The 22,709-nt window shown below is 35.5% G+C and overlaps 1 protein-coding gene across 1 annotated transcript; it reads right to left on the bottom strand.

Moving 5' to 3' along the window:
* Window positions 1-1,869: 1,869 nt before the first annotated feature.
* On the bottom strand, window positions 1,870-14,935 carry LOC105042664 (signal recognition particle subunit SRP54 2). Its single transcript, XM_010919958.3, has 9 exons — window positions 14,579-14,935; window positions 12,634-12,733; window positions 11,084-11,237; window positions 6,013-6,163; window positions 5,774-5,922; window positions 3,569-3,669; window positions 3,333-3,490; window positions 2,857-2,971; window positions 1,870-2,603 (listed from the first exon to the last, which is right to left on the bottom strand). The coding sequence occupies exons 1-9, from the start codon at window positions 14,807-14,809 to the stop codon at window positions 2,278-2,280; spliced, it is 1,485 nt and encodes a 494-aa protein (XP_010918260.1). The 5' UTR covers window positions 14,810-14,935; the 3' UTR covers window positions 1,870-2,277.
* Window positions 14,936-22,709: the final 7,774 nt, after the last annotated feature.

The raw sequence follows: 22,709 nt of genomic DNA on the forward strand, positions 1-22,709 counted from the left end.
TGAATTTGCAGAGCTTTGGGGTGATGAAGATGGCTGATCCACAGAGTATCGCAGCTGGTTCAGAGAAAGAGGTTCTCTGGTGGTTTCATAGGTATCCACAGAGTGTGGAAGGTTCGAAACGACAACAATGATGGTGGAGGTTCAATAGGAGGTCCAGCAAGACAGTGCTGGGCGACTGATCTTGGATCAGGTTTTGTCTTCTGCAGAGGCATCGGGAGGAATTGCTATTTCGGTGGAGCACCGATCAGAGGTGCGTCTACATGTGGAGGATGGTTTGGGCTAGATTCAGAACCAAGGGGTGCAGAGATATGTGTCTAATTCCAGCACTAACGGCGGTGACGCATTACATGGATTTATGCAGAATTGTGGGCACCATGGATCGAGGCTCTAGGGAGATAGTGTCAAATGCAGCAGTGGCAATAGGAGAGGATCTAGATACCTATGTGAGGGCAATGACTAGCCCAGATGACGATAGGTGGGTTTAGTGCATGCCAAGGGATCTGCAGTTCCTCCAGGAGAAATTGAAGTAATGGTTGGTGCAAAGGCTGAAGAGGATAAAGTGCTAGAGTGGAACTTCTTAGGTTCAGTCATTGGATTTTGGAAGAGTTAGATGAGCTCTTGAGTTTCAAAGGTGCCTGCAGGATGTGGAGATATCCGAGACAGCTTCAGAGCTGTCCGCAGAGTGTGGAGGATCCAAAGAGGCAGCAATGGTGATCGAGGTGCAGCGACAGACCCAGTAGTGTAGCATTGGGTGGTTGGCCTCGGGTGACTCAGTTATGGAGTTGGCTTTTGTAGCATTAGATGGACTTTAGATTTAGGTGGAGCACCAGACAGAGGTGGCTTCACAGGTGGAGAGGGTTTCGGTTGCAGCGAATACCAGTCTAGGAACGCTGTGATTTCTCCAGGGAGGTCCAAGGCAAGTAATACAGCTGCCTAGCAAAAAAGAGTCTACAATTTTTAGGATGGTGCCAAGGAAAAAGCCAAGGACTTTAGTGGTGGAGGCGGTCATCTTAGAGGTCTCTAAGCGCGTGTAGAAGCAGAAGAAGGTTGGCAGGGCAAGGGTCACACAAGGGGCTGTCAGGGCATGTAGAGATAGCAGGATCATGCAGAAGGACATTGCCGGATTTACCAAGGCTTGAGACACCAAGGTGGAGATTATAAGAGTTGATATGGTGCTCCCAAGCCTTGAGAGACCATGAGAGGAGCCATAGGATTGGCTCCAAAATCCTAAGACAGGCTTGATCCTAGGACTAGGACCGATTTGGTCTTAAGAATATTATTTAGATGCAAAAATTCATTCTCATATATATTTTAAATGAATATAAATACTATTTAAATAAATAATTACTAATATAATTTAAATAATTAAATTTTATGACTACATAATCAATGATGCTACCAAATAGATGATAAATTAAATAAAAAAAATATTTATACGATTATATATTTTTTATAAAAATTAATAAATATTATATACAATTATATAAAATTATGTAAAAATTTAAATATTTAAGTACGAATCAAATAATTATCTATCCATATCAATATTTTTTTTTTATGAATATAGACATGAATATGAATATTAATCGAATTTTTAAATCTCTATCTATATTTCGATTGATTCGAATACGAAAACAGATACAGATAAATAAACTGCCACTTTAAACCCTAGCTTGCTTTATAGCACCATTATATTAACAATTCCAACAATAATTTCTGTGAATAGAAATTTATGCCGCTCTTTAAACCTTGGGCTTCAGAAACCTAAACCTGGTGGACAAAACCCAGGGCAGCTGTTGAGCTGGGCGCGTCAAACCTAGCATGGGAGTAGCCCTGCCACTCCAGCTTTGCCTAGCAACCATCAAAGAATGAAACAACGATTTATCCAATCTCTTATTATGTTATAGTACCTCCAAGAACTAAGAACACTTTCCAGTTCGTCTATCCATGTAACTATTTCCCCTAAATTTTTGTAAGGTACATCCACATTAATTAATTTCCCTATAAAAACTACCAGAGGTAGCAAAAACCACTAAAAACTCGGTTATAAGAACATACGGTTCCCTAGCTTGCACCTGATCACAAAGTCCGAGCTGGAGCTCCAGTGAAGAATCCATGCACTCCAGTGCAACAGAACATTGAACCACAGCTAGGGGTACCGGACAAACACCGAGATATTAAGAGGATTGAGATCCCTGCAAAAAAAGCTTGCATGGATGTCAATTCTTGGCATCACGGAAGATCTCATGCCGATGCGTTGAAACAGTTTTGAGTCATCTATCTGTCCCCTCCAAACATCCCACTCATCATGTCTTTCGAGCCCATCTGCTTCCACAAACTTTGAAGGCCACCAACTCCACCAACTTGCTTCAGTAACTGCGGGGGAAGGACTTTGCTCATGTGTTGAGCATTCATGTTCCTGGACAGCGCACTCATGTCACCTTTCTTTGGGATCTTGAGCCCCTTCATCTTACTCCAGACCTTCGCAAGGCGCTTGTACTCCTCCAGCATATCCGTGACATCCTTCACAGGCCTGCCTGAACCTCTGGCTATGCGCAAGATACGTGACTGATTTATGAGCTTCGGGCTTGTGCTGTCCAGCTCTGCATTGATGTGAAGTTAGAAGACATCATCACTACATGTTTAAATCAAAACACATCTAGGAGTCCTAACATTGCAAGGATGCAAAATGAGAAAAGCTATGGCAAAACTCTGGTCAGCAAACCAACCATCCGCTATGGTGAAGATTAAGAGGAAGCTAATGTGGTTTCCTCAAAAATCTTCAGACTAGCATGTTGTCGTCATTTTTCTCTGAATATAAATTCTATATAGCTTCTCAACAAGGACCACAACTACCTGCATTTGTCATGGAATCCATCATGGTCATATAGCGCTTGATTTTAGCCTGACTTTCCTTTTCATGACCTTTTGGCATCAATTCTGAACTGAATCCAGGTAACATTGAAAAGACCTGCTCAGTACATTAGAAGTGAAAAAAGTTACCCAAGAAAAAAAAAAAGGCAGCAGAAAACTATGGACTATGAAACCAAGTCATCTGCATAAGGAAAAGAGGCTCTGCAGAATAAATAATGAAACAGACAAGCATGGTTTAAAATGTGGACCATGATGCAATATCAATGTCGTTAAACAGGTGTATCGCACATATCAAGTTCAATGTATGTGCATGGGCTACAGTATTAAACCTATAGATATATTTAAATTCCTCATGATGCCCCAAAAAAGATAATTAATAAATCATAAAGGAGCAGTATCAACAAGAAAAGACAAATTTCAATGAGCTGTAACAGGCTTCTGATACAGTATAGTCCAACCTGGCCGATGGGGCCCATCTTGAGGACGTTCTGGAATTGCTCATACATAAGTCGTAGAGTAAAGCTTCCTTCTGAAAGCTTCTGCAAAAGCTCAGGCTGTTGGTCGGTAGGTACAACTTCATGAATTTTGTCCATAAATCCGGACCAGTCACCCATGCCTGGAAACAGTACCATGAATAAGTACGCTAACCAGGAGAAGTAAAGCTTTTGAAATAAACACCAGGGTCATAGCACACCTAAAAGACGACTAACAAATGGTTTGACATCAAAAACTTCAAACTCATCCATGTGTTCTCCTGTTCCAATAAATATGACTGGACTTTTAGTGGCTGCAACACTGCACATGAAACAAGGCATCGTATATTAATCATTTAGCTAAAAGTCCAGCCATTAGTTATACATTATTATTAAAAATACCCATACAGAAGAAAAGAAACTAGTAACTCATAAAATAAAAAGTTAAATGTAGAAGAACAAAGAAAATAAATAAGACAAGAAAATAACAAATAACAGAGACCTACTTGGTAGATACAACATGGCATCCATCAAATAGACTCGTTGCCTTTAATTTCATTCTCAATTGTCAGCATCACCACCAAGATGTTTATTGTTAAGTTGTTAATGTGCAAGTTGCCCATTAATTCCTTTTAAGTAACCATCTACTCTTATCAACCTCTTTGACAGAGATATAATTTCCTCATACCACGAATCCCAATTCTTCATCAAGCCTGGTTCTCATATTCATTGCAAACTAAGGAATCATCTCAAGTAATTCTTCATCATTGATAAATCTAAGCAAAGTTCCTAATTAACCATGGATCCATGATGCAACAAAGCATGCCTCCTTAAAGATAAACATGCAGTTTTGTTTTGTTTTCTTTTCTTTTTCCTTCCTGGCAAATATTAGCAAGGTGAGTTACCTTATTCTCGTGAAGGATGGGAACTCCAGCATACAGTTTTCTTCTTTTTCCTTTTCCCCTTTAATCTTCCATCATTAAAAAAAGGCTAATAGGAAGAATTGCCTGCATGCTCGTTATGGATGGAAACTCCCTGCTTCTATGAGCTTGCATCCCACAACAGATTTCCATCCTACCAATTGGCATTCAATTTGCATGGCTACTATTTTTGGCATACATAAAAATAGCTGGACAGGTTTAGCCCAAGATGACATGCATATGCATATACACAGACTTCACTGGGAAGCATACATGCAAGCATGCATGCACGCGCACACACACACACACACACAGTTGAAAATGATCGAAACTACAAGAAAGGCCTTGAAACCAAAATTCATCTACTTGAGTGGTCCTTAACCTAATCATCAGGTAGATGCCAGAATCGATGGCTTAATAGCATGATACCATGTTTTACCATATCCTATCATCAAAACTTAGCGATTTTGAGTCTTTTCATGTTTTAAGAGGTGTAGATCACGATCTATAAAGTATATTTTCAGTTATAGGACCTATCATGTATGTTACCACACTAGTACAAGTGATATCATTCGTTTTTGTATGGCTTAATGAAAAGATTAGAGAACACTAAAATATATGAATTTTTGGTTGCTAAGCATTTTTGTAGTGTAGGTCACACTCACTTGTTTGAATCTTCAATTTGGATGGTCTATCATCAATTTTAAAATCGTCAACTCCTTTTTTTCAAGGAGCTATCATGTGTCTTAGGTATTTGGTTTTTAAAAGGAAAAAGTTTCGAAGCCGAAAAACATAGGATGATGAGAGAGCGAAATCATGAACTTGGGATGTTCTGCTAAAAGTAGAAATTTCCCACATGATTTTAGAAGTCCTAAGAAATTTGACTACATAACACCGAGTTGTCTCAAACAATAAGATGTAATTTCAGAAAATATATACAAAATTTTGTGACATTATTTACTTCCTAATGCACCTTCATAGATTCCTAATCCTAATTGATCAACCATTAGACTGGATCATATGACTAAAGACCTCAAACATCTGTATGAATTTAATCAACAGACAAACCAAGCTGATGGACAATCAATTAAGAGATGATGATGGTACTGTCTGGCTACATGCAAGGTGCACCATTACAATTTAATAATATGTAAAAACTGCAATTAAATTACAGCACCGTGAAGTTAGTTATTTTCTCAGTACCAAATTCTGAATAGTGATTTTGGAATCCTTTCAAAAATGTCAGGCATATTCCAGAAACGTACACTTGATCTCCACGCCAGTTTTTACTACATATTAGGAACAAGTTTCCAAATCATTTCCAAAACTAGACAAGTTGAGAAGATAACATGACTAAACCACCAGGTATTGTAGTGTACATGTGCAGACAAGCAATCATCAGCATACAGACATATGAAGCATGATTCTTTGAGGAGACAATGCAAAAAGCAAAAATGAGGGAAGCAGATAGTGATGCACATTTCAAGCATAATCAAATGGACTTACGCACTAAGTGCACCACCACCTTTTGCATGACCATCCATTTTCGTAACAATCACAGCTCCAACTGCAACACTTTGTTTGAAAGCTTGTGCTTGATCAAATGCAGCTTGGCCAATACTACTGTCCATAACAAATATCACAAGATCGGGTTTCTGAGACAAGAAAGCAAGAAAGTTGAGTGCATTTTGACAGGTATAGCACAAAAATTTGGTTGGATATACTTGGAGGTAATGATAACATACAGTTGCTTCAGACACTTGACGCATTTCCTCAAAGAGGGCAGCTTCTTGCTTGTGCCGTCCACTTGTATCCACGATAATTAGATCACAGTTTTCTTTCTTAAACCTTTCCACACCCTCTACGGCAATTTTTACAGGATCTGATTCCATGTAGCTGTAGATACAAGCATCCATAAGAGGTAACTCAGAAACACAGAGTGATGTGACCATTTGAGTATATTAAATTTCCTACAGTACAACAGACTGGATTCCAATCAACTTATCAACCATCAAGTCAGCTAAAAAAACTGCTAGTTTAAAAATAATGGCATGCATTTGAAGCAAAATCATGCAATTCATGGTACTCAAATGTAATTGCCAAAAATAAAGAGAGAGAAAGAAAGTTCGCATGGGTGAAATTATGTGCACTTGTGCAGCCTATATTCCAACTACAAGTGCCACCTTTAAGAGACATTATTTGCTTGCTGCCACAAAAATAGAAACACAAACTAGGGCAAACCATTAGTGGCATCATACAGTCATGAAGATTCAGAAAAAGTGGTAAACTTCTCATACACTTGGGGTAAGGTTTATATATCCTTCTTCAGCCATTGCCCATCTGCTATCAACAATTTTCATGCTCGAGAAACATAGAGTGCAAGCTTTTGCCAAATAATTTTCACCAAGTTATAGATATTCTAAATAAACAATTATGGATAACTTTACAGAACTACAAGGCACTTTAGCTGTTCAAACAATTGTGAAATTATGTTCCCCATGCATATGCCAATGATAAGCACGCAGGATCTGAATTCTGAAATATAAACATACAATAATATTTTACACAGGAAAACTCAAGAAGGTCCCATACCACTGATAAATAAAAGGGACTTCATGCAGCGTCTATGTTGCGCTAATGCCTTGGTTGGGAGGGAAGCATAGGAGAGAAAAGAAAAGAATGGGAGAAAGTCTTGGTAGTTTTTTTTTATAAAAGGAAAAGAAAAGGAGAGAAACAAAGGGAATACAAATCCTCCCAAATCTGCAACTTTTTTCTCTTCCAAATCGAGCGGAATCAGAAAGAAAGGAATTGAGAGTTAGTAAGTCTTTTATAATTTCTATCTTTCCCCTTTAATAATGAAGATCAAAATTAAGATTACATTTCAATCCTTAGGTTTATTTCAAGCCTCCCACCTAAATTTCCCATCCGATTGAACTCCCATGGATGGAAAAAAAATCAACGAAAACAAAAGAAAAGATGGAAAAAATATTAAAGATAAGATCTTTTCTTTATTCCTTTCTTGGGTTTATTGGGTTCCTTTCAAAAGTATAATAATAAAAGAAGGTTGTAACATTTCTTTTCTTTTCCTTTCTTCTTTGCTTCCAATCAAAAAGGAAAGAAATAATTTTCTTTTCTTTCTTTAAACTTCTAATCAAGGGAAAAGAAATATACTTCCTTTCTTTTCTTTTCTTTTCTCTCCTTACTAATATTTTGTTTTCTTTTCTTTTCTTCCCCAAACTCTCAACCAAGGCGTCAAGAAAAGTAAAACTTGATAGCTGATAGCCTCCAGTTATAATTCTACTTGGCTAGAAGGTAAAGCATAAAACAAGTTGCGCTTCTAAACTATAATAATCAAATCAGCATAAACTGCCAAAACTTCACATGGCATAAGAATGGCATTTCGAAAATTTCACCACATATATCTAAGTTTCAGATGCCAAAGACATTATTATATGGGTTACACCTAGGGTCAGCTCGAAAACCATTGAGCAAGCCCGGCTTTGGCCGGGTTTTGGGCCTATCCCGGGATGGTTGTGGTCAGGTTCCAGGCTCGTTTAGAACAGCCCAAGCCTAGAATGAAACCAATCCAAAGCTCGAGTCCAAGCCTCAAACCAACTTAGTCACAATTTTTCACCATTTCTTATCGAAATCCTCCATGGAAGCTCCTTCCTCCTCAGCCACCCATCTCTCTCTCTCTCTCTCTCTCTCTCTCTCTCTCTCACACACACACACACACAAAAAGGCGAGCCCCAACCTTGCCTCTAACCTTGTCTCCGACGAGCCCCAACCTCCCTCTCTATCTCCGTAGCTCTCTTACTCTTTTCTTCAACTAGGCTCCCATATGGCCAACTCCAAATCTCCATAATAATAGAGCTCCTTGTGACAATCGATGTCTATGGATTGCCCTCCACCACCATCCCCCATGGACATCCCTCTGTCTCTCTCTTGCTTGGTCCACCATGGATATCAATAGAGTTTCTAGTCCCCCTCACTCTCTTGTAGGAATGCTCACCACTGCTCTCCTCCTACCTATAGGCCAGATCAGGCCCTTGTGTGCTCAGGCCTATTTAGGCTTCGGTCCAGGCTTAGGCTGGGCTTTGGGTGAAACCCCTAAAGAATTTTCAGGCTTACGTCCAGCCAAAAAAAAACTACTTCTTGGGCTGAGCTTGGGCGAGGGAGAAGGCCATCAGCCCAACACTTTTCCAGCCTTAGTCACACTTATCTTTTAGTGAAGATGCAATATGTTGATTCATGATGTTGCATTTGGCTGAAAATTTATATAGCTGGTTAATGATGACAAAACCAAGCATTTGATATAAAATGTAGTAATGTACCTTCTCTAGAAGTTCTAGACTAATTTGTCATTTCAATAATAACAATAATAATGAAAAGACACTTCTCACAAACAAAACACTTCACGCTAAATCTTTGATATAGATCTAATTTGCATCAAGTTCAAGCTGACAAAATCTATTTTATTTGTGTACAGGAAAAAAATACTAGTACAAAAGTAGCAACATAGGTAGTCATAACCTACAAAATTTATCTCATATAATTAGGCTATCAAATCAAATTTTAATCAAGAATAGCAATGGGTGAAAATAAACCAAGGCCATGCAGGCCACACTATGAGCCAATATTTGGCAATTGGGGTTGGGGCCAAACGTAAGGCTCAAGAAGTTTTCCAGCTAGGCTCATCCATCTTGCGGCTCAACACAAAGACCGAATTGTAAAATACATTATTTAACTGACAGATGCATCTTAGTGATCCATTCATATTGAATGGAGGACCAAGATCAACCCATCACTACACATTAAAAACCCTAATCTTTTGAACCAAATCCTAATCCATTGTACCAACCACCAACCCCTCCTTCCTCCTCTCCACTTGTTCTGCTTCACCAGTTCCAAATCTAACAATCATTCGGTGTGCATGCAAAATGGATCATAAACATCAAATAAACAATGCAAAATCCCTTATTTCTCCCCTCCATTAGTTTTCGTCCACCAGTGCTGGATCCTATCGCTGTTTGATGTTGGTGGCCAGTGGCCTTTACTTACTATAAACACCACATTAATTCATCTACTTAAGAAGATCCAACCGCCAATGATGATAGCAATCCTCCTTCAAGCAATCAACCTACAAACAGCACCGATCTAACCACCATCACTGGTTAATGATAATTGCCACAAAGGTCACCTCATTGCATGAAAACCCCTATCCCCATTGTCTCCACCCTCCTGAACCCAACCACCCCTACGATACTGTGTGAAAACCCCATCCTCAAATCCCCCCCCCCCAAACCCAGAAAAAAAAAAAAAGAAAGAAAGAAAACACTTCCCACCTCAGTTCATTTTCATTACAAATGAGTTACAGATGAGGGCATTCCATTCTAGTTTAGGCTCAGCCTTGGGTTTTGGCTAGGCTTGGGCCCAACTTTGTTAATTTTTTTCATGCTTAGGCCCAACCTGAAGCCCAAGAGTAGTAGTTTGGGCTTGCATCACCCAAGGGATGGCCAAGCCAAGCCCAACCCGCTTATAATCTTATGTATGATCTACCAAATCAAAAAAATATTCTAGAACCAACTCCTGGTCATAATAAAACCCTATAAACAAGTCCTAAATTCATAGACATGGTGATTGTGCATATAACAGAGGGCTTATCAATAGTCAATACATGGTTCGGTAGATATACCCTATCACTGCACAATTCAGTTCACCATTAGACTCTAGATGAAGAGGGAAGGTATGGTTCAAAACAGGGAACTACAGCCATTTCTAGCATATCAGCATTTAAGGCAAAGTTGAAAGGACTCCCAATATCCATCATCTACAATCATATATAACAGAAAACAAGTGGAAGGATAGCAACAAAAAGATCAATCACTCAAGCGGTAAATTAGAAATTAGTTGTGAGTGTAAGACAGCTCCATATTGTGACAAAATTATCAACACATTACCTCCCCTCCAGAACATAGAGTCAGCACAATAAGACTCCAAACTCTCTGTCGAGACTGAAAAACTGAAACACTCTACATCTTATCCCACTCCATGCATTAGGTTGCAATGCAGCTAAAACCATATTGTAGTTCTTCCAGTTTTCATCCAGAGTAACTACCCTCACAATTCTTTCTTCATTTCATTGATTACTTCATAATAGCTCTTCTTTAGCAATTTAGATGTCCTCTGATTAATTTAGAGATTGCCTTTACCACATTAATTCATATAATTGCTTTAATACATCCTATTTAAACTTGCAAGTATTCACTATTATAACTCTCCTATAGGAATCAAACATGTATTTGCATGCCACAATGATGTACCGAGATCACACAAAAAACAATTAAGACAACTCGAAGACAAGGAGTTGCAATATGTGACTAGAATAAATTGTCAAATTAATTCAATAAAATTACCAATACAACAGGCATATCTATCAAAAAGTGATTGCAGGATTAACAGATACTACATTTAAAGGGGCAGAAATCAAAACCTAGATAAAGTTGCATCAATATAAAGGTTCAGGGGGGAGATTCCACCACGAACATCAGCTTTACTATTTCTTTATATATATATATATATATATATATATATATATATATATATATATATATATATAGACACGTCTGTATGTGTGTGTGTGTGTGTGTCTATATATATATATATATATATATATATTCGACCACAAGTTCAACATTGTAGTTGACAAGCATTAGAAAACTATCACAGGCATGCAAAAAAACCAACTTGATCTTGTAATTCAACATCTAAAGCACATAGCTTGCACATGTTATACAAGTAGGATAACTATAATACCTTCCATAAAAAGGAATTTTAGCTTTAGTTGCATTTTGCTTTAATTGATCAAAAGCGCCCGCTCTAAATGTATCTGCACAAATCAGTGCAGGTTTCCATCCCTTCTTTTGATGATAATATGCATATTTGGTACAAGTTGTGGTCTTCCCAGAACCTGGATAGACAATATTGAGAACAAAGTGAGTAGTACAATCAGAGAAAGTGAAAATATCAAACAAGGATCATAAACAACATTCAATATAACAAACTGAAAGCAGCTATCACAGGCAATTAGTTTTAGAGAAAATATTTGCAAAATCATGAATTATATCTAAACCTTGTTTAACTTAAATGGCCTGACAGTAACATAGTTCTTATTCAGAATGTTTGCCAATGACAATTATTATTAATGATCGGCACTAAATAAATAACTCTTTGTGCATTTACATGCTCATCTCTAAATATGAAGAGTTAAGCAAAAAACCCAGACCAATATAATATAAGATAAATTTTAAAATATGCATAAGTACTGATACAAACTGATATAATACCAATATTTTTTATAGGGCTTTTGACATACATACCCTTACAAATATGGCTGACTGCATGTTAACCCTTTAAAAATCACTATTGCATACATACCCCTCAAATTTTGTCCAGTTACATCTTTGACTAACGATATTAACAAATAATTGTTTGCACAAAATGACAAATTACCCTTTTGCGTCAATACCACTAAATTTGGCAGCAATGAGAATAGGAGGAATTAGATTTTTGACTGACGATATTAATAAATAATTGTTTGAAGCACATAATGACAAATTACCCTTTTGCATCAATACCACTAAAAAATTTAGGCAACGGTATATCTTTTTATAGATAAACTAACATTAATTTTCTTTTTAAAGGGTATTAATGCAAAAGGTAATAATTTCCTTATTTTTAATACTATCAGTCAAAAACCTAATTTGAGGGATATCATTCCAAAAATAGGATGATCTGAGATGTATATATGCAAACAGTGATTTTTGGATGGTGCATATGCAATAATGCATATTTATAGGGTATATATGCAAAAAGCCTACTTTATAACATGCAAAAGTACTAGTACTTCAAACACTCCAAAAGAAGCTGTAGTATTTGTATAGTCACATTTTGGAACACACTTACCCCCAAGAATGCGAAATTTAGAAAAATAGGCATAAAAATCTGGAGAATAATTTTGCATGCGGTTTCGAGGCTTTTCTAGAACAAATAATAAGTTCTCAAAGAAGTAGCCACATTTCTTTTACATGACCACCTACTAGGAGAACTCATGGCCAAAATGTATCATCATCCAAGCAATCAGATTCAAAGATTTCTTAAAAATGTGCCTGAAGGTCAGTAATTTCTTCCACTTTTAGGCTACCAGCATACATTGAAAAAAATGGTACGTAATTATTCTTTTTGTCCTTTTGGACCTGAGCATGAAGAGGATAGGTATAAAATTTTATCAAAAATATTTACTAGAGTGAACACCTCTCCACTATAATCACGATGCCATATGTATGGCTGACCACCAATTAATTTACCTTGTAAACCCACAAACATGATCACGCTTGTCTTTCCCTTCTTGGGTGTGAAGGAAGGCTTCCCAGGATCCAACATTTTGCAAAGTTCATTGAAGATAGCCTGAGAGAATAGACACTGACAAAATTACTACAACATAGAAAGTGAAATTAAAATAAAACAAATGATAACAAAAGGAAATAATAGAACTAAAGATTTACTTATTTGTGGAATTGTGAGGTCTAAACAAATATAAGTTCATAAATAATTAATAAAAGGATGAAAAATTAATTCTAGCCAAAAAGGAGAAAAAAGGAAGGCTAATAGCCTGATTGCACAGAGTGATAGCGTAAATAGTTCACAATTGTAAGAACATATGATAAATAAATAAATAAAATGAATCAAAAGAAAAACTAGATAGCCATTGAAGAAGCCAATCAGGATCGATAAAAATAGGTCAAATCATGAGATAGAAGTTCCAAAGATCCACCTACATTCATCTTCCTATCTTCAAAAAATCCTCATTTTTTTCTCATCCAACTCCAAATAATATAACAAGTGGGTCAAACAAACTCAATCTTCTCAGGAGCTACTGTAATATTATTTGAAGTAATCAGCCATTCCTCCTCATGGACAATCAATAGAAACAAGTGGATTTATCCAATACCTATTCATAGCTAGGACAGAAAGAAAGAACAGATAGAAAAGTTTCATTGTCCTTGCATAATCAAAATACCACATTATTACCTTTGTATCTTAGTTTCAACAGCTTTCCACAAAATTGCCAGCCAAATTACTATCTTAGGAGTTATTTAGTTGTTTATGAGGTTTCTTAAAAGAAATAAACTTAAAATATGACTCTGCCTAAAATAGGTTATATATATATATATATATAAAGAAGAAGAGGTCTTGTTTACAATATAGAGATGGACTTTGCTTCTCTCAAGAGGAGAGTGTATCTACTCCTCTCAACTCCCAAATCAATAATGAGGCATCCAAATTGAAGATATCCACTTTTCATTAGGATTTATACCACAGAAAATGCCTAGAATTTAATAATCATGTATTTGGATAGCCTCTAACATATATGTCAAATAGACACAAAAAATACATTATGCTGAAATACATGATAAAGCATTTAAATTAAGAATTCACCTTATCAATAATGACCTAAGCATGTTAAAAATATATATAAATTAAAAATCAATATAATGTCTATATGATAGCAAAATATGGCCTTATATCAATTTAACCATTTATTTATGCGTCCACATGATGCATTAGTGAGAGACCACCAAAATATGTAATTTTTAGTTCCTAGCAAGGTTCACCAAACCAAGGAGGGTGTACCGGCTGGCAACCGGTTTGGCATGGTACAGGTGCGTACCGTGCCATTCTCAACGCAAGGAGAGCCCGAGAGGGAGGGAGACAGGGAGAAGGAAAGCGAGTAAAAAAGAGAGGAGGGTGGGGTGGGGTGGGGTGAGGGAGAGGGAGTAGGAGGGAGGAAGGGAGAGGCCGAGCGAGGGGCAGAGAGAGGGCAAGGGGTCGCCCCTGTTTCAAAACCGAGCCCTAATTTTTTTTTATCAAAAATTCACCATTGAAATCAGCAAATCGTTTCGTTGTGAATTTCAAGAACACCACGATGCGAAACCCTTCGAACTGCAACAAGTTAACATATCCCATCACCCAAAACCCAATATGCTTCCAAAAAAAAAAAAAAGGAAAATAACCCTACACCTCTACTCCCAAAAACAAATAAGAAAAATTATAACCTGAATCTATTTAACCGGTGTTTCAACTATGAGAATTTCAGATTCAGCATATGAAAACATTCAATTTCGGATTTCAAAAACCATATGCCAAGATCTAAAAACTTTCCAGCTTTTGATATTCAAGAACGATGCACAAGATCAAAGAAGCATCAAACCCGTGCTGGAATAATTAAAACTTTCGATGAAGGGGACGTGCCTGCTGGATGATGCGGCGCTTGTTGTGGCCGGCGGCGAGGTCTTCGAGGTTGACGATGCGCTTGATGTTGGTCTGCATGTCGCGGACCATCTTGAACTGGACGTCGGCCTGCAGCAGCGCGCGCGAGATCTCATTCAGGCACTCGCTCAGCACCTTCTCGTCGATGATCGTGGCGTTGCTCATCTGCCGCAACGCCCGGGCGATGCTCCCGCCCAGCTGCGCGAGAGCCATGTCTGCCCACCTTGTGTCGTCTCCTTCCTAGAGCTCGCTAGCGTTAGGGTTAGGGTTTTCTCCGTTTGGAGTTTCGAAGGAGGATAACCAAAGGGAGGGGAAAGGGGGGGAGCCGGGCGGAACGTGGGAAAGAACAAGCACTTACGATCCGAGGGCATCCTCTAATACGCTAACTAATGGTTGTCACGTGCGACGAACGTGACAACAAAACAGGGATGCCTCGCGGCTGTGGTTATTTTGGTTGCGGTAAGCACTCACGGGTGGTTTTTGGTGACCCGAAAACAACGATCGAGCTAATCTTAGTTCAGTGCCTCGAGATAATCTTATCTTTAGTGATGTAAGATCATTATATTTCATATACTATATTTCAATGATTAAAAATTTTTAAATATTTATAAATAATATATTTAATATTTTATGAGAATCCAAAATGACCATACAAAGCCAAAACTCTCTCTAATATATATATAAAAACTATATTAAATATATTATAGTATAATATTAATATATTTATTATTATATTTTATAAAAATATATTTATTAGTCATATAAATTGTTTATACCATAAAAATATATTAATTATTATTATAGAATCAATATTTTTATTTATATATAGTATTTTTAATACTGATATTTATATTGATTAGAAAAATAAGATAAATAGAAGTAATATATAAAATAATTTCATTATATAAATATAGGTATAATAATATATTTCTACTATAATTTAAAATTTATCTTTTTTCTACGTAAAATCAAATTTGACCATCAAATCTAAAGTTCTCTAATTTTTTAAATAATTATTGACTCCATTCTTATCTAAAATTTAAATACTCTAGAGTACCTTTCTTCTCAAATTTGCTACGTGCACTAGCAAATATATTTTATCAAATCTTTTCAATTCTCTTCAATCTTTTTTCCTAAAAAGAAATAAGTGACTTTAGCCATAAATCAATCCCCTTCTTAAAAATTCTCAATTTTTTGAAGAATATTCAAAAAAAAGATATGTTAGCAATCTATTATTGAGCACAAATATATCTCTGCTAAGCTAGCCTAATATTTGAGATATTATGTCATGCTGGCCCCCACTTTGGAATAGAATCAGATTCATTGTTGGTAATAACTCATAGGTGCTCTTTTGGAAGCACAAATGGATCCCTGATGCTACTTACAATCAACTATTCCCAAATTTCTTCCAAGCTTCTAAGTAGAAGTCTTGGACTATAGCCAAAATCTATTCCTGCCAGATCAATTCTTGAAAACTGAAATTTAATGACAATCTCCCTGCAGGCTCCAATTCTAATTTGCAAAAATCTGATAGTTACTCTCTCTAATTTTCAGCTTGATTCTAGGAAAGACAGTATCACTTGGCTACCAAATGGCTTAGCTTACTTCTCTTCCATCTCCCTATTTAAATTTTTAAATTCTAAGGGTGTTAGACTATCCTATTTACCAAAAAAAAAGTCTTGTACCCATCTATTTGGAGGATGAAAGCCCTTGCAAAGTGAAATGTTGCCTTTGGCTCTTTCTCCTTAGAAAGTAATATGAGAGATCTAATTTAGAAGAAAATGGGAAGATGTATTGGTGGTTCCCTTCTATGATGGACTGATGAAAATTTTTAATCAACTCTTTTTATTACATCCCTTTGCATCTAACATGTGGAATTTTTTTCCACCTATCTTAGAATTCTCGATCCTAAGAGGGATTTAAACATCTTTATGCCACTCGAAGGAGACATCACTTTGCTAAAGATTTGCACCAGCCGATTCTTATGTTAATTGCGACCTTTGTCTAGTATTGTTGGAGGGAGCGAAGTGCTAGCATATTTCGTAATAAATATGTTGAATAAAATTTTTAAAAAAAATAAATTTTTTTTAAAATTTTCTTTCAAGTATCTTAACCTTTTTTTATTTTATTATTTAAATATTTTAATTATCATGATTTTAATTTTGATCGTTGGCTCATAATTACAAGTCTTAATGAGTTAGCAACAGTCGTATAGATTTATTTTTATTTTTATTTTCTGATCATTGAATTTTTTATTAAAGATCTTGATGGGTCAATAAAAATCCCAACGGTTATAAACGGTCACTTTCGATGGCTATAGAAGATCATTTTGAGATCTGATTTTGATTATCCCATCTAATCCTCTTTCTCTTTTCATTCTATATTTTTCTCTTCAAATATTATTATTATTATTATTATTATTATTATTATTATTATTATTATTATTATTTTGGGTGCTAAAAGAATCTTCATCAACTTCTTCCACGATCGTACTCGTAGGCGGAGGGATACCGATCATATCTTGGGATGGTATTTTCGAGATTCTTGTATCAAAAATGAAAATATGCTTTAGAACAGTGCCTCACATGCTTCCGATTTGATCAATTTTAATTTTTATCATTATATTATATTTAAATTCTCATTATTCTTCTTAAATCACATCTGAATTTTTAAGTATTTATTCTAACAATCTAAGGCATATCTCCACTAGCTACAAATACTTCTGATCAATAAAGTTTAGTTGTTATATTTTGTTTTATATAAATAATAGTCTCTGTTAATACCTTTTTCTACTGATATCTCTTAGTGGTTAGCTATATCTTGTTGTACCCGATGCTAGTGGCAAAATCCCATCCAGCTCGCATCTGCAATTGCTTTAATTTGTTTCTATGAAATTCCAGAAGGAAAATAATGTACATCATTGAATTGGTTCTAATCTTAAAGTTGTGGATGCACGATACAATCCTATTTTCATCCCAATGGCATATTGACTTTGTAATGTTGCCCAACAAACTAGCGTGATGCCTGTTCTTTTTGGTAAAAAAGATTTAACTTGTGAGAACATTTTCTCCCAAACTCATACATAAGGAAAAAAAAAAAAAAACAGCTGCTTTTATGGTTAAAAGATCAAGTAAGCAGTCATTTGGTGGCTCAACTTGCAAAGTTGATCATTTATGTAAAGAAGATAAATGTAAAATAAAAATAAAAAGAAAAAAATATTTTTTATTCTTGTGCTATTGTCTGTAAATATTATCCATCTTGAGATCCAAGATGTGACACGACACAATTCCTGGAGAAGCTCACATATGTGGGAGTATCCGTACATGGCTGTGGATATGAGATTTGGATAATCTCTAGTAATTCTCATGAAAAATCAAGATACTTATGCAGGGCCACTAATACACGACTCACGATGAAAAAATTCTGTACTATATGTATGGTAGTTGAAGTCTGAATCAAAAAAACGTAGTTCAAGATCTAATTCACTCCGTTTCCTTCAAATAGAAACTATTCACACTAAGTGAGATGAAGTCACTTCATCCATTGCATAGTATAAACATCCAGAAATTTGTATTATTTTATTTTATAATTTTTGAAAAAATTTTGAATTTTGTGGAGGATTGTTGGAGAGAATCCAAAAGGAATTAAAACCCAAATTTTTTTAAAGATTTTCTTCCAAGTATTTTAACCTTACTTTTTTAGTTTTGTTATTTAAATATTTTAATTATCATGATTTTAATTTTGATCGTTGGCTCCTAATTACAAGCCTTAGTGAGTTAGCAACGGTTATATGGATTTATTCTTATTTTTATTTTCTGACCGTTGGATTTTTTATTAAAAGTCTTGATGGGTCAATAAAAGTTCCAATGATCATAAACGGTCACTTTGGATGGTTATAAAAAATCATTTTGAGACCTGATTTTGATTATCTCATCTAATCCTCTTCCTCTTTTCATTCTATATTTTTCTCTTCAATTTTTTTTTATGATTATTGTTCTGGATGTTAAAAAAGTCTTCATCAATCTCTTTCACGATCATACTCGCAGGTGGAGGGATACTGATCATATCTTGGGATAGTATTTTCGAAGTTCCTACATGAAGGATGGAAATATGTCTTAGGACAGTACCTCGCACGCTTTCGATTTGATCAATTTTAATTTTTATCATTATATTGTATTTAGATTCTCATTATTCTTCTTAAATCACATCTGAATTTTTAGGTATTTGTTCTAACAATCTAAGGCATATCTCCACTAGCTGTAGATACTTCTGATCAATAAAGTTTAGTTGTTATATTTTGTTTTATATAAATAATACTCTCTGTTAATACCTTTTTCCACTGATATCTCTTAGTGGTTAGCCATATCTTGTTGTACTTAATGCTGGTGGCAAAATCCCATCCAGCTCGCATCTGCAATGCTGTAATTTGTTTCTATGAAATTCCAGAAGGAAAATAATGTACATCATTGAATTGGTTCTAATCTTAAAGTTGTGGATGTACGATACAATCCTATTTTCATCCCAATGGCATATTGGCTTTGTAATGTTGCTCAACAAACTAGCATGATGCCTGTTCTTTTTCGTAAAAAAGATTTGACTTGTGAGAACATTTTCTTTCAAACTCATACATCAGGAAAAAAAAAAAAAAACAGCTGCTTTTATAGTTAAAAGATCAAGTAAGCAGTCATTTGGTGGCTCAACTTGCAAAGTTGATCATTTATGTAAAGAAAATAAATGTAAAAAAAAATTAAAAAAAAGAAATGTTTTTTATTCTTTTGCTGTTGTCCGTAAACATTATTATGGATATTTTTTATTTGACTTTGATTGGCCCTAATGGATAATTTTGTTTAAGAAAATCTATGTTTCATGATATTATTCAGCCGTAAAATATAATGGTATTTGACAATTTTGAGTCATAAGCTTTTAAAGAAATCTGATTCTGTTACTTATCTAAACCTATGTCTTTTTCCCTCCTACATTCATCACTCTATTTAAAAATCTGCCAACCAGTTTGTTATGCAGTAGATATTTTTTTAAGTCTATTTGCATGGTTTTGGTAAAAACTTCTTAAAAATGGTTATTTTTAGCCACTTGTTAAAACTCATCTCTTCGCTTCATGTGTTATATTACCTTGATTTGTATAGCTCATGCTCAATGAAGCATATCTCTCAACCAGTTTGTGTATTGTAGCATTCTGAGATGACGGTTCTATTATTGAATTATTTTGGATGTTGTCACCAGTAGTTAGCATGAACAATGGCATCTAATTTAAATTTTATTGAGTATTTGTGGCACTCCAATCAGTTTATTTATTTGTATCATATCTGATGAATAGTAGACATCACAATTGTCATAAAGGCATGTTCTGCATTTTCTGGATAATTTGATCAGTAAGTTTGTCAAATATATCACTAGTTCAGAACATTAATGCTGATAAGGCTGTTGCTCTGTCTTAAAAAATCATGCTATGTGTTTGATCCTAGATGAGATGCTAAAGCAAATCAACACACTCCAAAACAATAACTTGAAACTATAGACTGACTTTAAAAGAAATAAGAAGTCATGAAAATGATTTTTTGGCGTGGGATTAGGCTGTTGAGATATGTTATTACAAAATCATGGTTTTTCACTCATATGCATATGGTTGCCTGCACATTTCATGGTGTTGTTAAAATTGTGATCCATAACTTTGGCAATTTTTATGTTCTATTTATTCCCTTTTTTTCTAATGATATGACTGAATAATTAGAGAACATTGTCATGAGATAAGTTTTGGTATATTTCATAAATTGTGGGGGCAAAATTCTTTTATGTCAGCCTGCCTTACAAAAGCTTGAATTGAACTAAGATCCTAGAGTCATCAAAGGAGATGGGGCTTAGCATATAATAGACCTTCCAATAGTGGAAACCCAATCTCTGTGATAGGAGATCCCTTGAAGAAGGTTCAATGTGGTAATAACAATCTAATTGATTGGTCAAAGAAACACATGTGATTTTTTTTTTTTTGCTAAAAACAAGGGAGTTAGAGGGGGGCGACCTGGCGCATCTACTTTCCTGGGCACAACCATAGAGCCCTAACCCTCACTGGAGAATGTTCGATTCGGGATCGAGTTTGAATGAATAGGCGGCTTCCTCCCCACCTTATGAATGAACCCAATGGGTGAGTACGTTACTCCAATACCATCGAGGGCTAATGGATCTGATGCCATTTTCAGACGCCGTGCTCAGGCTGCCAGGATATGCTCCATTCGACAGTCATTCATGCCCTGGTATTTAATCACAACCCGATATCCACCATGACTCGAATTCGAGTCACACCATTAGAAATAAAGGCCCATTCCACTGGGATGCCACCTCAATGGCATAGACTTTGTCCCATCTCTATGGTGATTAGTGTTCCTATACAGTGGTTAGGAAGAACTATAATTCTGAATGAGATCCAAGATGATAATTTTCACAAGATGTGATACTACACACAACCCTGGAGGAGCTCACCTATGTGGAAGTATCCGTACATGGCTGCGGATATGAAAATTTGTACAATTTCTAGCAACTCTCATCAAAAATCAAGATACTTATGCAAGGCCACTAATGCACAGACTTGCGATGAAAAAACTCTGTATTATGTATGTGGTAGTTGAGATTTAGGTCAAAGAAATATAGCTCAAGATCTGGTTTACTTCGTTTTCTTCAGATGAAAACTATTCACACTAAGTGAGGTTAAGTCACCTCACCCATTGTATAGTATAAGCATCCAAAAATTTGTATTATTTTATTTTATAATTTTTAAAAAAAAATTTGAGTTTTGTGAAGGATTGTTGGAGAGAATCCAAAAAAAAACTCAATTTTTTTCTAATATTTTCTTCCAAGTATTTTAACCTTATTTTTTAAATTTTATTAATTTAAATATTTTATTTATCATGATTTTAATTTTGACCATTGGCTCCTAATTACAAGCCTTAATGAGTTAGCAAAGGTCATATGAATTTATTCTTATTTTTATTTTCTGATCATTGAATTTTTTATTAAAGATCTTAATGGGTCAATAAATGTTCCAACAGTCATAAAAAATTACTTTGGATGGCTATAAAAGATCATTTGGAGTTCTGGTTTTGATCATCCCATCTAATTCTCTTCCTCTTTTCATTCTATATTTTTTTCTTCAAATATTTTTCTTTATGATTATTGTTCTAGGTACTAAAAGAATCTTCATCAACTTCTTCCACGATCGTGCTCGCAGACGGAGGGATACTAGTCGTATCTTGGGGTGGTATTTTCGAGGATGCTGCATGAAGAACCGAAATATGTCTTAAGACACTATCTCGCACACTTTCAATTTGATCAATTTTAATTTTTATCATTATATTGTATTTAAATTTTCATTATTCTTCTTAAATTACATCTGAGTTTTCAAAAATATTTATTCTAACAAAATACTCCTCAATTACTGCTACTGCTCAAAAAATCCTCCATCATCTTGACAATTGGTCTTTTCTTTGTGATCAAAAGGAACTACCAAGTTTCTCCAAACGCTGGAACAACGTCAAGAGAATACTAAAGTTGCCGGTATCTTGTTCAAAGCTCTTTGTAGGAACTTCGTAGTCTTCTAGAAGCTATCTAATCGGGTAAAAGGATGGGAAGCTCTTAGCAATATTACATATCCAACCACTTATATGGTTGGAATTTACCTTTTTGTTTAGTATTGTCTTTCTGAATCTTGTTTGACCATCTTTTTTTAGCTTGTGCTGCTATATTTTTTGTACCATGTGCCAGCGCAGTTATTTCTTTATTCCTTTGATCTGTATCACGTGATCTGCACCTATTCTTCTGTGTCACTATTTGCTTCTTACAGACTGAAGGCTACTTTTTGGTTCCGAATTCATTGGGGGATCTGTGTTCGTCCTTGATTGAAGAAAGAAGTCTTTCATTTTTCCATGCTCTTGCAAAATCTCTCACCTACTTACTTCCCGTATATATCATAGAATAAATCTTGTACACTTTGAACTTTTTTTCATCTCAATGAAAGCTAGCGGCTAATGGAATAAATCTCTCTCAGCCTCTATTACATAAAAAAAAAATGATAATAGATAAAAAATAAAATTTGGGGTACATG

Source organism: Elaeis guineensis, chromosome 4 (genome assembly GCF_000442705.2).
Source record: "Elaeis guineensis isolate ETL-2024a chromosome 4, EG11, whole genome shotgun sequence".
NCBI lineage: Eukaryota > Viridiplantae > Streptophyta > Magnoliopsida > Arecales > Arecaceae > Elaeis > Elaeis guineensis.